At 38.4% G+C, this 16374-nt stretch overlaps 3 protein-coding genes across 5 annotated transcripts; 1 reads left to right on the forward strand and 2 right to left on the reverse strand.

Annotated features, from left to right (window-relative positions):
- The first annotated feature begins 628 nt into the window (after positions 1-628).
- Positions 629-6338, forward strand: LOC133671500 (uncharacterized). Of its 2 annotated transcripts, none has more exons than XM_062092269.1 (5): positions 629-1852; positions 1962-2048; positions 2267-2569; positions 2672-4620; positions 4717-6338. In XM_062092269.1, the coding sequence occupies exons 3-5, from the start codon at positions 2381-2383 to the stop codon at positions 5942-5944; spliced, it is 3366 nt and encodes a 1121-aa protein (XP_061948253.1). In that variant the 5' UTR covers positions 629-1852; positions 1962-2048; positions 2267-2380; the 3' UTR covers positions 5945-6338. The 2 variants fall into 2 exon arrangements, with proteins under 2 accessions (XP_061948253.1, XP_061948252.1); XM_062092268.1 differs by having other exon boundaries at positions 629-988.
- Positions 6339-7574: 1236 nt separating this feature from the next.
- LOC133671501 (ferric reduction oxidase 2-like) lies at positions 7575-10587 on the reverse strand. 2 transcript variants are annotated; one of them, XM_062092270.1, is made up of 8 exons: positions 10276-10587; positions 10089-10191; positions 9806-9994; positions 9467-9701; positions 9049-9376; positions 8699-8942; positions 7917-8617; positions 7575-7809 (listed from the first exon to the last, which is right to left on the reverse strand). In XM_062092270.1, the coding sequence occupies exons 1-8, from the start codon at positions 10454-10456 to the stop codon at positions 7670-7672; spliced, it is 2121 nt and encodes a 706-aa protein (XP_061948254.1). In that variant the 5' UTR covers positions 10457-10587; the 3' UTR covers positions 7575-7669. The 2 variants fall into 2 exon arrangements, with proteins under 2 accessions (XP_061948254.1, XP_061948255.1); XM_062092271.1 differs by having other exon boundaries at positions 9806-9991; positions 10276-10584.
- Positions 10588-11032: 445 nt separating this feature from the next.
- LOC133671502 (ferric reduction oxidase 4-like) lies at positions 11033-15080 on the reverse strand. The gene is made up of 8 exons (XM_062092273.1): positions 14703-15080; positions 14493-14595; positions 14191-14376; positions 13857-14091; positions 12544-12871; positions 12219-12456; positions 11421-12130; positions 11033-11338 (listed from the first exon to the last, which is right to left on the reverse strand). The coding sequence occupies exons 1-8, from the start codon at positions 14851-14853 to the stop codon at positions 11199-11201; spliced, it is 2091 nt and encodes a 696-aa protein (XP_061948257.1). The 5' UTR covers positions 14854-15080; the 3' UTR covers positions 11033-11198.
- Positions 15081-16374: the final 1294 nt, after the last annotated feature.

Consider the following 16374-nt stretch of genomic DNA (forward strand, 5'->3'; position numbering starts at 1 on the left):
CAAGCATGGAAGACAGTTTGACACAACCTTTTCTGTTTCTAGTTTTAGATATTTTTTTTTAAAAATTATTTTTAATTTTAAAAGTATCGATAGATGGGTTGATAACGTTAAAGTGGATGAACATAATTTAGATCTTAATACTTAAATTTATAAATAAATAAATTTAATCTTGGACACAAAAATTTATGAAGTAAATCCTATTTAAAATAGAAAACAAAATCTACAACGAATTTAAATATTTTTTATATAAAAATTGTTTAAATATTTTTATAGTTATTTTTTAAAATATTTTTTATTTGAAAATATATTAAAATAATATATTTTTTATTTTTTAAAAATCAGCATATTAAAATAATTTAAAAATACAAAAAAATATTAATTTAAAATAATAAAAAATAAAATATTTTAAATTTTTTCTAAAATATTTTTAATATACAAAATCAAATTATTAGCTTAATAAACAACAAAAAATTCTCAAAATCCCAACCATACAAACACAAAAAGGCAAAAAGCCTCCAGCCTCCCCTGCATTCCATGGCTCCCAATGAAGGAGGGCATTACAGTCATTTCACGAAAATAATCAAGGGCAGTTTGGGTATACAGTTGAGAATAAAATGGGGAAGAGACAGATAGGGCTTTCGTGGCGTTCAGCTAAAGTTGTTCTTAAAGCCAAGAAAATTTGGCTTCCTTCTCAGAAAGTACCCGAAATTTCTTCATTCGCCGGAGATTGAATCCCCGTCGTCGATCGGATTCCGGCATTGGCTTATATTCCATGTTTACTGAAGACCCTTAAAGAAGAAGAAGAAGAAGAAGAAGAAGAAGAATGGAATCTCTTTGAAGATTTTGCTGATCGGAGGAGACAACCAGGATATTACTATCACTATATTTATCATTTGCTTCGAGAAAATTGAGGAGTTGTAGGAGGCGGCGGAGATTTTGATGACTATTAAAGGAAAAGAAAAGGATTATTTATAAAACGAAAAAAAAGGTATTATTTTGATTAATTTATACGATTTGCTTGTTTTATTACTGGAGATTAATTTCTCTGGTTTTGGTCTTGCTCGTGACGGATTTGAGTAAAGAGGAGATTAGATCAGGAGGTGCGGAAGGCAGATCTACTGTATAGAGTGCAAGATTGCGGGAAAGAAGGGTTCTTAAATTAGGGTTTGTTTTGTTGTTGCAGTGATTTATGGAGTGATATGAGCAAGAATTGATGTTTTGTATGTCCTGGAATGATTGCGTAAACTCGCTGGATTTTTTGAATCTGCTGGCGAAAGTTGATATTTTTTGCTGGATTTTGGAATCTGCCGGCGAAAGTGAGATTTTTTGTTGTTGTGATGTGTGTTTTCTAGAGCTACTGATGATGGGCTCTTCTGTCCGTGTTGATTTATTATCTGTTGTTTTCTATGTTATTGGATCTGTCCAATCTCCTTGTTTTTCGCAAATCAATCAATCCCAGTGTTATCCAGCTTTGGAAGGAGCAAAGGATATATGGGTTTGTTCTTGTAGGGTAGGTATTTGTCTAAATCTGACAAACAACAGGATCTGAAGAAGTGAGCACTATTGTTTTTGGTTGAGATTAGAAGATGGGTTCTTCATTTTTTGGATGCTATTTGGACCAGGCACAAGTTGATTAGTGTTTCTAGCAAGTAGATTTACTGTCTTGTTTTGTTGTCACATGTCTTAGATACATTAAGGATGAAATACTACTGTCTCATGTCCTGTTATGTGTGACTTCTTCTACTTGATTATCTTATTACATACAAAGAAGACCTGCAGCAAAGCTATATAGAATCTGAGCTGAGGGAGTCTTTGCAATCCTTCAAAACTGTTTAACACGATCTGCCTGAAGGTCTCGTTATCAGCTTTGAACTACATGGCAGTGTGTTGAAATAGCTGTTCTGTTCTTGCTGAAATCCGTATTGATTTGAGTTGCTGATGTTGTTTTCCTTGTTTTGCAGGTAAGGAGGGCTGAAACATATTAGAGGTTTAGATCTTTCAGTGATTATTAGAAGGAAATTCTTTCTGTCAAGATTGGGGGAATCAGAGTAAGTTCTGGGATTTTCTAATGTTTCCACATCTATATTTAAAACTAATGTGTTGATTGTTAGATGGTGATAATGCAAGAACACCAGTAATGATAAGCAGGGACTTGTCATTATAAATTGGTGTTTAATGTGGCTTGCTTTTTGGAATTTGGTAGGGTGTGTATGATATTCGTATCATACCAGTATTTATATGGCTGATGATTTGTATTTTTTTACAGGCTAAATCCTCTTCCACTCCTGTGACCAGTAGGAAGCAAGGAGCCACGGCGTCCTGCAAGAATTTGGGTGGTGGATCATCAGTTGATGGCCTAGAAATCATAGGATCTGCAAGCATGATGAGTGCAGCAGGTCTAGAACTTACGAATTTTATAGATCCTGATTTGACTTGGAAGACATTTACAAAAGGCCACAGGAGTACGTCAAGGCGTAAGCCAGTTGTTAGAAGCTTTAATGGGAAGGCAAAGCTATCAGATGAGAGTACCAGAAATATGGATGACATGACGGTTTCAGATAATGAGAAGGTAAATATTACACTACTTTGTTTGCACTTGTATCTAATTGTTCTTGATTGATGTGCCTCCATGCTGTGTGAGGGTTTTTAACATTGGTTCTCTACATGGCAGCATGGTGTGGCTGTTCTTGGCCGCCGCTTCAGTGGAAAAAATGAGAAAAAAGAGCATGTACCCATTAAAAAACGAAGACATACAGCCCAGGGTCCCCCACAACCTTCTTGTACCACATCTCCATGCTTTGAAGTGGTTGAACTTAATTCAAGTGGGAAACGACGACGTAGAGCAACTGATGCTGCTGTGCCAAGTAAGCTCAATTTGAAGACATCAGAGGTCCATGATAAGTTTGATTACAGTGATGACTTCTCAGGCATTGAGATACTCGCAGCTGTTGCTTGCAACAATGGTATGATTAATGATGCTGCTCGTGAAGAAAGTTCAATATTGGAAGAATCAACACGAGAAGGAGTGGGCTCATCTTCTTCTGCAGTGCCGTTCAAAGAAACTGTTGCATCCCCAAAAGATATGGCTGATGAAGATAGACCAGATGCCTTTGAAAATAGTGAAGTTACAGTTTTGCATGCATCTGCTGGTACCAAGGATAGCGGAACAGGAGAAAGATCTCTATTGTCACGGGATGAAATGTTGAATCTGGACTTGAATGTTACCTGGGAGCAAACTTGTGATACTTCGATCTTTGATTCCTGTGAAAATGATTTACAAAGTTGTGAGGTTAAGCCTGAAGCCTTGGAACAGCAAAACCGTCCTGACAGAGTGGTTTTGTCAGATTTACTTGGGGATAATACATCCGTTGATTTGATAGGCTTGTCTCTTGGGACATGTGAATCGATTAGAGAGGAACCTGAATCTGAAGCTTGCTCCCTCCATGATGGAAAACATGAAGAATTTTTTCCGTCTCCAACTGGTAATGCCCTGGAACCCTCCATTTGTGATGTTGCCAATGCAGAAACTTCAAGTCAGGCTGTTTATGGGGATAAATCCCTAGATCATCCATCGTGCAATACACTTCCTAGCCTTACTCTCAAGCAGTGTTCAGAAATGTGTTCAACAGATGAACAAGTTATAAAAGTTTTGTGTACTGAAAGTTTGCAGGTTGAGTCATGTAATGTTTCTCCTCACCATCAACCTAACTTGGAGAGAGTTCCTAGTGAGATTGATCTTTCAATCTCAAATGATAACGGAGAGAATTCTCAGATAGCAACCTGCCCACATGAAGATGGGAAGTTAAATACAAGTAGCTTGGAAAACTGTCCACCAATAGGACCTGCTTGGCTTGGAGTTGAATCTGGAGGTCAAGAAGAAGAATCAGGTGAACGGCAGTGTTCACCTAATAGAAGTGCCTGTTTGTCTTCTGAGAAAGGCCAACCCGTGATGGAAGTGGATGCCAATGGAACCAATGAGGCTTCTGCTGCCAATAAAGCAGAAGCTCATTCTCCAGTGCAAGCTGGGTCTGAGGAATTGATGCAGAAGTCTTCTGCAGACTCTACTGTCACTCCTGGAGATGCATGCGGAACACATGGTAATGGTTTTACAAGTGGCTCAGCTAAGGTCAATATGGAAGATCTGGAAGATGACAGCTTTGAATCAGATGTTTATCAAGCTGATAAGGTTCACATAGTTGGCATAAACGGTTTAGAACTTCAGGCTGGTTATGATTCTCCGTTTGAGGATGGGGAGTTGAGGGAATCTGATGCACAGTATTACTGGGATGAAAATGGGGAGGATGGTGAAGTCGAGCAGGTGGACTATGGGTCTGAATGTGATGAAGAAAGACTCTGTGTCTTGGATAATGAGAAGGAAATGAAGGTTGAGAGAGGTTCCAGTTCGGGATCTGATTATGTTAGTAGAAAAATTGAACAATGTGGGTTGGGAGATTCTCTGAGAGATGACTTGCTTAGCCCAAAGACAAGAACTTCGTATGTCACTATTGACAAGGATTTCCTGTCCGGGGTGGTTGGATCAAAGGCATCCGATAGAGATTTCCTGTCGAGCATTGAGGAGTCCAATACCATATTTAGGAATCATCGTACACTTAGGAGCAGGTGAATTATTTATTCTTTATCAGTTTTACATGTCTGATTTTTCTTCATAAATTACTTTGTTCTAGCTGCTGATTTGTGCTTATCCTGATATTTCAGATCCAACAGTTTTTATAATTTATATCATCGAGATGAAAGGGATGCAGGTTCCCAAAAATTCATGGGAAGGGACAGGGCTGTTCCTCTAACACGTGGCAGAAGTCCTGGAGGCCATCGCTTTGTCAATGATGCACCAGGCTACTGTGACTCAGAAAGGCGCCATTTTTGTACTTATCGTGGCAATTACACTTCTGGCCCTTCTAGAACTAGAGGTGGTTTTGATAGCCACAGATACGTAATAACCTCAGACAGTGCAGCCTCTGAAGGAGCAGGGTTTGCAGGATCTGACAGTCGTGGCCGCAGGCGATTTGTTAATCCTTCTTCGAACAGTTCATATGAAAGGGTCACGAGGAGGAGATCACCTACCAGCAGAGATGATTTATACCGTGTGCATACAGGAACGCAGCCTGTGAGAGATGGTAGCCCAGTCAGGAGTGGGTTTAGAAGATTTCCAAGAGGGGCTGCAACAGGAGGCTTGAGAGGGGAATACCACAGGCCAATGCCAGAGGACAAGATTGAATATTCTAATCGTTATGCGCCACGGATGCTTAGGAGAGAAAGAAGCATCTCCCCCTTATGCAGAGGACAACCTAGCTACCCCTTCACACACAAGAAATCTCGGTCAAGATCCAGGAGTCGCTCTCCTTCATATTTAACTAGGGACAGAAATGAGGCTTCAAGGCTTCGTAGCAGGTCTCCAGATTTTAGGACTGATGCTAGGATGGATAGAGTGAGGTTGCCATTTCAGAAGCGTATTCCAGCTGATTGTGAAGAGAGGTTTATCCCTACAAGAAGAAATCACTTTACACAGCATAATCCCAGATGGTTTGATGATCGAAATGGTGGTTTAGATAGTTTCAGAGGAAGAAAATCACCTGTGAACATGTTCCGTTCAGATCAAAGATTTGATTCAGTGCGGACCATCCGGAGATTGGATTCAGAGGATCAGTTCAGAGAGAGGATACGATCCAGAAAATTTAATGATATGGGGAGCGCTAGCAGGGGAGGTGAATTTGACAGCAGTGATGATGGCAGGAGAAAGCATAATAACAAATATGAGATTGTTCAGCGAGTGAGACGATATGATACAGATGGTGGTCTGCGGCGATTCCGGGTTAATGCAGAAGATTCCTTGGTGGCAAATAATGCTACTCCTAACTGTGATGATGGAAACAGAATTACTGACAGAAGGCCTGGAGAGGTCCTTAGAAGGGATGGTGAAGAGTAGTTTATTGGAGATATCACCCAGAATAGCGAAAACTTTGCTTTGGGTTTATCTGATGATAGATAGGGGTTTTTTCCTTCCTTTTCTTTCGTTTATTGTATAAACATTTCAAGTTTTGGTAGGAAGTATCTCAATTCCCTCTTCTTTTTTGTCCTACTGGTGGTGCATGTGAGGAAGCATTCTTACGAGTTGTATTTTCCTTGGCAAGATTCTGCTTCTTCCTTTTCATCGGGGTTAGATTTTGCATTTGTTATATTTTTTTTCCTCTTTCCATGTTCTTCCCCCCATCCTTTACCTCATTTTTGTCCACAAGCCAACTCTGGCCGTTGTAACCTCAGTTTTGAGGTCATTAAGGTATATAGTGATCAATGGAACTCAGAAATGGTTTTTGGTTTTCTTTTGCTGATCAGTAACTATGAATCTTTTCGCCTCTCTCGTAGCATGCAGTCACTGGCCAACTTTTGTTTCTGATTATTTATTACATATAAGGCTAATAGTAAAATAATCCTTCTCGTTCTCTTTCGTTTATTGGGGAGAGAGGGAAGGCAGGGCTTGATGTTGAGTGAAGTCCACTGTTTCTTGCTTTTGCTAGAGGAATTGTGGGATACAGTTGGATTTGAGGCCCATATCTTGGAAATGGACATGCATATGCATTAGTGTTTGATTTCCTGTACATGTTTTGTCTCGATCAGTTTCAAAGAACTTGAATTCGAAGTCATATAGTTCGTTTGTCTATAAAATGACAATATTTCTTTTTTAAATCATTTCAAGTCGTCACTCAATGAAATGATACGGGTGTAAGGGAAGGAAGGCGGGGCTTGAGGTTGAGTAAAAGACCACTGTTCTTGCTTTTGCTTGAGTAATAGTGGGATACAAATGGATTTGAGGCTCATCTGTCTTGGAAAAGGACAGGCACAGGCCGCAATGTTTGATTTCATGGGCTTGTTTTGTCAGAGAAAGAACTTCAATTCAAAGTCAGAGAAAGACAACTTGGCACCTCGAAATTCTCATGCTTTAAATATTTCCTTTTCTTTCAATTCTAAGGAATCCATTTAATCTTGTGTCTTGATGGCTGAGTTGATGCTCATGTGCTTCCTCTTTAAAACTTGTATTAATATCCAAGAAGAAGAAGAGTCGATTTGCTAGAGACATTGCATATGTTTCTGTTGCAGCAAAGCTTTCGAGCTGTCTGTTTATCTTCAGATAGGAGTCATGGCCAATGGGCAAGTTGGGTTCACTCAGACTTCAAAATGGTATGAACCTTCAATTTGCTACCACTCAATTACAAACCATAATTAGAGTTTGATCCTAGTGTTATAAGAATAAGTTTGGCAGGTGAGGCATGGACCAGGCCGAGATAGTGAAAAACTTGGATATTTTTTTAAATAAAATGATATCGGTTTGGTTTTTTAAAAATCTAAAATTGTAATTTCATTTAAAAAAAACAAACAAAATGATAGTTTCATGATTAAAAAAAATAAAGGTTAGGTTGACCTGCTGATTTAGGAATCATTTCTCTTGACCCGTGACTGGAACTTTAGGTCAATTCTTGAGTTGGGTTTAATAAATGGTGATGATATTTAACCAAAACACTTGAAACTACTTTTGAAAGTAGTAGAGCTATTGTGCGGTGTGATAAACTGAGACTTTTATAGTTTTGCGACAGAAAGAGACAAGGATTTCTAATTTACAAATTTCTCGAATAGAACTGCATGCTAGATTTCTAAATCACCAGCTAAAGCTGATGGACTCGAAATGAAGATTATCTGCTGAAAAAGATGAGCAGACTGCTGCCACTTCTTGCCTCATCGTCCTCGGTCCGCTAACATAAACTCCTACATTTTCCTCCTTCAATTCTGATAGTATTTCTGCAAGAATCCAAAAATTTATATCCAAAGGAAACATGATTTACATATAAACAAATCTGTTTGTTAGAAGTTTGTAAATTCACTCATGGGAGGCAAGAACTGCTTACTTTTCAGATTTGGCCTTCGCCCGAGCTGCACTATGGTGGCTTGACGAAGAGATTGGTGAGGAAGGCTTTCTAGTTCTGTTTCATACAACAACGATGCAGGTGATGGAGCTGGTGTTGACATATCCGTGGTCCGAATTTGATTTAGTTCCTTAGCGTTTTCTCTTTTGTTCCATAGAAAAGCTGCAGAGGCAGCAATTGTTATGGCTACACACACAAATAACATGCCGAAAGCTGAACTTGCTGGCATTGGATACTTCATGTTGGTATTGTGGTCGATTGGGAATATGTAGAATCGTGTGAGAAGGCCAGTCAACAGAAGGAAAATGATAAAAGAGGAGGAGATTATCACGCTGAGCCACAGCCAGCTGTTGGGGCCTAATACTACAGAAACTGGTGCATCAGATGGATTAGGCTTGAACAATATTGTTCTAATAGAACTCTGGTTCACTGTTTTTGGCTCTGTCTCTTGGGTTATGTAGGCTTCAATTTGCAGCTGCAATCGAGAGAGGTCAAGAGTGGTCCCTGAAACTGGGAGAAGAAGTTCAAGCATGGTGAGATTGGCATATTTCTTGAATGCACATACAAGGTGAATCGCTGGAGTCTTGCTGCCTGTTGTGTTGGATTTAAAGATGATCTCGCGGATGATAGAGATGAAAGGAGTTACGCCACTTCCACCACTCACCAACACTAGCTTCTCATACCTGGGACAGTTTTTTCTATGTTAATTTAGCTGCCCCAAAAATTTCAATCTTGATATATAGATTCTGCTAACATTTGATTACCTCATAAAATTGGCTGAAGGAGGGCCATATGGTCCTTCAATAGAGACCTCAAGTCTGTTAGTAGGAGAAGGGGAGGACAGAATCTGATACAACTTGTGAGACCAACTTCCATCGCATTTGATGACAACGCTTAGCTTATCAGAATCCATATTGCTGTTGGAGGTAACAGTAAAGGGATGCCATTGTATCCTGGAAATGCTAGGCACATTTATGAATGCAATGCTTGTTGGTGCATAGCTCAATCCTGGCACAACGATGAACAAAAAGAATGTCAAATAATATATCGAGTGAGTGAAAAATTTGATTGCAAAAGCTTTCAGTAACATCTAGTTACAAAATCTTGACTTCACCTGAACTCTTGGAGAAATTCAACTCCACTGTTTCAGATGGTAAAATGCGTGCTGCGACAGAACGGATTTTTTGCTGAGATTGTAACAATCTCAAATATCGATCGATCAAGAAGAGGTAGAAACCAGGAAGGATGAGGCAAGACCCAGCAAAACCAACATGGAACACATAGAAGATAACAAACACAACGTAGAGATGATGACTATAGTAGAAGAGCTCGAAAATCTTTCGCCTTATCCGTCCGAAACTTGTTGCCCACATGACCAATCCAGCAAGCAAAGCTATTTCTCCAGCCACATTGGAAACCATGAACTTGTCCCATTTGAGCATCTGCCACATTCAGCATAAACATGGTCCATAATTTCAGTAGCTAGCACTTAACCAATACACAGTGACTTAGAAGAATCCATAGAATATTACCTGTAATATCTGATGTGTAAGGGACCAATAAGTAACGTAAAATAAACCATGTGCAGTGAAGATGGCCATGGTAATATGGCCTAGCCATATATGGTACTTGATGCTTGCCTCTGAAGTGAGGCCAACATACTGCAAAACTGAAGATCCTCTAGCCACTGGAAAGAATAGAAAGGCCAGGCAGGTGTTTCCTACAAGCCCTAGACTCAGACCTGCAGTTTCCAACTTAACTTCCCACCTGCCAAAAAGCTCAATAAATCAACCGCCCTTCAAATATTAATCAAAATTTTTATAGGACTTTGAAAACATTGCTCTGCAATTCGAGAAAGAAACAAGCCTTACACTTGAAATTTTTCTTGAGCAGCTTCTACGGCAGCAAATGCAAACATATCATGCATGTAAGAATACAAGGACCAAACCAATAATGCAACAAACATGGTCAGAAATGTTAGCTCTGTCCAGGTAACAATCCCAAGAGGACCTTTCGTTATCGCCAGCCGTTTCGACAATATCATCCGAGAAAACAACCTGCTATTTCAAGAAATTTGATTCATTAGTTAATAATTTTCCTCAATAAAACCTTTCCATAATCAAACAATACTTAACCTTGTATATAGTTATTTACCTGGTGTTGATATCATGATCATACTTCTTTTCAAGATGAAGATACAAGGAGGCAATGGTAGCAATGAAGAGGATAGGAAATGCATAAATCAGTATGGTTGAACCTACAAATCAAAGAAACAACATAACATAAACACACAGTCTCTTCTTTTCTTACAATTAGACAACTAAAACCTTACAAAACATACCTTGTTCTCCAAGATAAGTGGAACTGGTTTTTTTCTCAACATCAGGAAACCAATTCAAGTAAAAGGTGTTAGTAGGAGTCACGGACCAAATCATCATGTACCCCAGAAAAACCACCATTAACAACAAGGTTATCACTGCTGAAACTATCTTCATTGATGCACCAGAAGGTCCAGAACCCATCTCTTCCTATCTATCTCGTAGAACACAGCAGGACTACTTCTGGTCTTAAATGAGTCTCTATGTCCTACCCTGTTGTATATAGTGAATTATACCAATTTATAGACAGTCATCCATGCATGTTTGAACACACATGTGACACATACCTGTCCCTACAAACTATAATATTTTAAAAAATAAGTTTCTAGCTGTGCTGTTTTGAATATAATTTTTTAGCCACGGTGTTATTTTTGAAAAGACTCATGTTAGTGCAAATAGTATTGGAACCTGTGACCACAAAGTTGATGAAATATGAAGACTTTTGATCCCCATTGTTTTGTTGTATCTTCAAAAGCAGTGGTCATAAGCAAAGCTCCTGCTTGGCCTGCAATCATTTGTTTGTTTCGTTTTCTTTTCTCATTAGACATATATCCTAGATTTCGAACAATTCTTTTTCATTTATAATTATATCTTTTTTTTTGAAAAAAGTACTATATATTTGATTTTTTACTGACATTTTTCTTTTGGTTTCGGTAATAAGGTTATCTTTTATAGCTACTGTGGATAAATCGAGTTAGACTTGAGGCCGGATCGGACAACTACGCGAGAAAAGAAAAAACTTAATGCCAAAAAGGGTTTGTGAAGCATAGAAATTACAAAGATTTCAAGAAAAACTTTGTACATATCCACAAAGAAAGAGTTCCTGATAGAGTAGTGCATTGTACTGAAGAAACCCCATTTTTATTCTCTTTAGCAATAAGCAGCATCACCAGTTGAAGCTAATGGACTCAAAGTGCAAGTTATCTGCCAAGCCAGATGAACAAATTTCGGCAATCTCATGTCGCATTTTCCTTGGTCCACAAGCCAGGACTCCAACATCTGAGGCTTTGCAATCGAACAAAATTCCTGCAATGCCAACAGGAAATGATTAGTCCTATGAGAAAAATGGGAAAAACACGCAAGCTATTGAAGTGATTATTTTGCTTACTCTTAAGATCAGGCCTTGCACCAAAATGCACCTTGGTAACTTGAACAAGTGACTGATGAGGTTGGCTTTCGAGCTCTCTATTGGCGTTCTGAAACCAGGAACCCGGTGATGTGGTTGGAGCTGGCACTTCCAAGTTCTGAATTTGCTTCCCTTCCATGGCATGCTCTTTCTTGCGAAAAAGGAAGACTGCACTGGAAGCTATAAAAATGCAGGCACACAGCAAAAACATGTCCCAAAGCACATAATAGGAATAGTGGTATGTATCCCCAGTGCTGTGATCAAAGGGGTAAATATAGTAACGCGTGACGATGCCTAGTATGAGGAGAAACATGACAAATGATGAAACTATTATTGCACCAAGCCATAGCCAATTGTTGTTGCCTAGGCTTGCATTAATGGGCGAGTCCAGTTGGTTTGACTTGAACCAAATGGTTTGGAGAAGCTTTAGGTTATCTTCCGTAGGCAGCTCTCCCTCTCTGGTGATATAGGCTTGAATTTGCAGCTGCATTTGGGGTATGTTTGAAGGTGTGCCATTGACTGGAAGCAAGAGGTCTAGAATGGCAAGATCAGCTGAGTTCTTGAATGCACAAACAAGGAGGACTCGAGGAACTTGACAGTTCTGTTTTGTGCTTTCGACAATAATCTCGCGGATTATGGAGATGAAGGGAGTGATGCCACTACCTCCACTCACCAAAACAAGCAATTCATGCCTGTAAGGTAAATCAAACTTGATGTATATATCATAAATTCATGTACAGTTTTCTAAATACAGGATTTCTTTCCAGCCGATAAACTTACCTTAGAAAATGAGATGAAGTTGGTCCATAGGGTCCTTCAACAGATACTTCGAGACGATCCACAGAAGAAGAAATTTGTCGGTAAAGCTTTTGGGACCAACTTCCCAGTCTTTTGACAACTACACTTAGCTTATCTTGCTCCAGATTGCAGCTTGAAGTTATAGTAAAAGGATGCCATTGTAGTTTCGAAATGCTCGGCACATTTACGAATAGTATGCTTGTTGGATTATAATACAGCCCTGAGAGGGGAGAAGAAAGACAAAACATTAATTTATAATGAAATAAAATGTTTCAATTTCTGCTTCTAGATCAAAATGTGCTCTTACCTGGACTCTTGGAGAAGGTCAGCTCAATACTACCACATGGCAAGAGACGAGCTGAGTCTAATCTCGCCCGTCGCTGTGACTGTAAGAATCTTAGGTATCGGTCTACGATGAAGAGGAAGATCCCAGGCAAGATCATGCAGAAATAGGCAACACCAACATGCAATACATAGAAGACTACGTAGAGAATGTACAGTTGATGGGTGTAGAAGAAAACCTCAAACATTTTACGCCTAATACGGTAAGAGCTAGTCACCCACATTGCCAATGCAAGTACAGTTGCAATCTCTCCAGCAACATTCGATACATAGGTTTTGCTCCATTCTAGCATCTGCGTGGTCCCATGAAATATTCACTGTGAAAAACATTTAGCAAATGCAGGAAACACCATTGGTATCACTAGGACTTCAGGTATAACACCAAAAGTATTTATTTTTAGTCACCAACGGTCGTTAAGTTCACTTGGTAGCACATCTCAGCTGCTGACAAGAGAAGCCGGGGTAAAGGGGAAAATAGAATCCAGCACCTTAATTATGCCAATAGGTGCTACCAAGAGTACCAAAGGGCTGTTGATGGCTGACTAAATTCATAAGGCTAACCTACTAATTGCCTAAGTATTTTACATTTGCCAATTTTGCCACCATTTTTTGAATTAAAACTTTCACAACTTAAGACTTTCTTATATTATTAATTAATTTTAATTATAAAAAAATAAAAGGCGAATATTTGAAAACTCAATCGTTTTACTATATTAAAGAACTACTTTAACTAAAAAAATTAAATTATTAAATACAATTTTAAAATATAATTTATATTATACTCTAATATTCTACCAATTCACTAAAAGACTGATAAAAGACTGATCTCATCATATAATCAAATGTAAATGTGCATTCTAGCAGAGTATGTGTAAGAAACCGTGCCCCATGTCCTGAAAAGCCTCTTTCCTTTTTGTATTTTGTTTTTCTTTCTTGTATTTTGATGCTGTTAATGTTCATAGGTGGTGCGTTCTCCCTAAGAAACTTTTAACATTGACAAAGAAAGAAAAGCTTTGAGCAAAAGGAATCTAAGACCACTTTCAGGTCCCTCACTTCTGTCCAAAAAAAAAAAGACAACATGATTGGTTTCCAAGGAAAAACAGACGATAAAGCTTTCCAATCACACAAAAAGTAAAAGAGATTCCACACCTTTGATCTGATATTCTGAGGACAAAACAATCAGGATCATAGGATAAAAAGTATAACCACACAAATGCTAAAGGCCACAATATTGACCAAGAAAGTCTAACTAAACATGATTAGTAGTAATGCAAGTACCAGAGCCATTTGGTTAGTCATTGCCCAGTATATGATGAAACCAACAGTATGTGCAGCAAAAAGAATCATCGAAAGATGACCGAGCCATATATGATACTTGATACTGGACTCAAATGTAAGTCCAACGAGAGGCAGAATTGAAGATCCTCGAGTGACAGGAAAGAAGAGAAATGCCCAACATATGTTTCCAATATATCCAAGTCTCAGTGATACACTTCGGAACTTAGCTTGCCACCTGCGAAAGTTGATTGATGGGTGAAAAGCAGCACATCAATGAATGGATTTTGAAGAAGTAGATGAATTGGGATGAACATAAAGATGAAAGGGATCTTACACTTTCTCCCCTTGTTTATGCATGTGAAGATGTCCAAAACTGACATACAAGTAGTTGGCAAGAGACCAGATCAAGAGTGCAATAAACATGGCTACAAAAGCAAGCTCCATTGCAGTAACAATTCCCAGAGGGGCCATCACGAGTGCCGGACGTCTTAAGAATGACAGGCGATTGCTTGTGACAACACTGCAATCAGTTTAATATGCAATAATGTGATGAAACCCAAATCATGGAATGCACATTTCACTCTTAAATACCAAAACAATAGAAAGAACTGAAGTGGACTAGGAAGAAAATACAACCTTCTGGAGTTTGGCTTTCTCAGGTTCTTCTGTAAATGAAGATATAAACATCCAAAGGCAGCTATGAACATCACAGGGAAAGAAAACAGCAGAAGATTTGTGCCTGTGTAGCAGTGTAGAAAAACCAATCAGAAGAATGAAATAAAACACATTCACAGCATAATGATTTAAGCTAGTTATCTGGATAGGAAAGGATTGTCAAAAAACAACCTTGTCCTTCAAAATATGTTGAATTAAGCTTGCCGTTGAGTTTAGGAGTCCATGCATTTTTGTAAACTTTAGTCGGCAACATAACCCAAATCATTAGCCATCCAAGAAACATCACTAGGAAGATTAGCCTGAAGACTGTCATGCTGCCCATCTTCTTTGCTTTGTGAGGTTGTTATGGAAGGAGGTCGACGTTGTGCTAAGTTGGAGTTAATTGTAACCCTGTAATCTTTGATGAAGTGCTGTTAGTTAACAGCTTTCGAAAAGAATTTATAGACCATGTAAGACCTTTCTTGTACGCCACCATCATTGGTAGAAGTACAAAGAAGCAGCATCACTAATCCATATTCATAACCCCATTTGTTAGTAAACTACATTTTGCAGACAATGTGATTTGGCTCAATCTGGATAGTCAAAAACATTTAAATATGAGAAAATGCCTCTTTTAAGCAGGAAAAAACATGTAATAAGTGCAGAATATGTTATAATTATAACACATATAAATTAATCCTTTGCGTAAACACTGAAAAAGAATGATTTATCCTAAATGACGTTTACATGTGCATTTATTAAGATGCATTATTTGTTGCTAAACTAATCTTATGTCCCTTTCATTAGCTCGTTTACAGATTCTTAAGATATTAAGTTCTTGATGCAGGAGATTTTGGAGGAGTTCGAGCTGTAAGATAGGAGTTGATGGTGATGGACTACCTTGACAGGGGATATCAACATAAGGATGTTAGGAAATAGTAATTCGGGTCCGGTTTAGGGATGTTTTTGCCCACCCCCAAGTATTTTGTCCATAAGTTTTGATCCAGGTGTCAGGATGATGCAAATCACTCCAGTTTAGAAAGCCCGTTTAGAGGCTCAGGTTGCAGGCAACCAGCTATGCTCGTTTCGAGGTTGCTTCAATTTCCATCATTTAGACCTACGTTTTCGTTTTTTGCTTTTTTGGTAATTTTCAGGATTTTATTTCACAGCATTTTTAATTTCCTGAATAATCAGATTTTTTTATTGACAAATTTTCCAACACTAGCTATTTAAACTTGACTCAGTGGGCTGTTTTGGATATCCAGAATATCATTCAAAATTTTCTTATCTTTGTGTGAGATTTGCAGTAGCTTAGAGTTCTCTCAAACACTCGTCATTTTTTGTCTTCATATTTTTACTTTTCAATCTAAATTATCATAGTTCAAGCTTCTCAACATGTGGACACATCATGGAAATCTCAAGAGTATAGATTTTCACATCTTTCATGAATCTGAAGCAAAAGTTGAGGTTTGAATTGTCTCACGCACCATTGATTTATGTAAATGGTATGCAATCTGACAATGTCAGCAGTGCTTCGATATATGTTCTTCTTGTTTGTACCAGTTATTGGAGAAAAGTACAGAAATGTACAGTACATGAACTATAGAATAGACAATGGTTACTAGTGCAAGTACAGTTGACTTTTTTAAGTCAATGCAAGTACAGTTGACTAGGGCTGAAGAGCAGTGAAGTACATCAATACCAAAATGAGGGGGTTGGTTTCCTCTATCAGCTAGCATGCAATATTTTTTGATGTAAAACGCAGTTGAATATGCCTTAATAAAAAAAAAATAATAGGAGGGAAGAGGTGACAACTCTGCCCTAAAATAAGGATAGGGATCCCAAGTCCTCCAGCAAAAGCAAA

Source organism: Populus nigra, chromosome 13 (assembly GCF_951802175.1).
Source record: "Populus nigra chromosome 13, ddPopNigr1.1, whole genome shotgun sequence".
Lineage (NCBI taxonomy): Eukaryota > Viridiplantae > Streptophyta > Magnoliopsida > Malpighiales > Salicaceae > Populus > Populus nigra.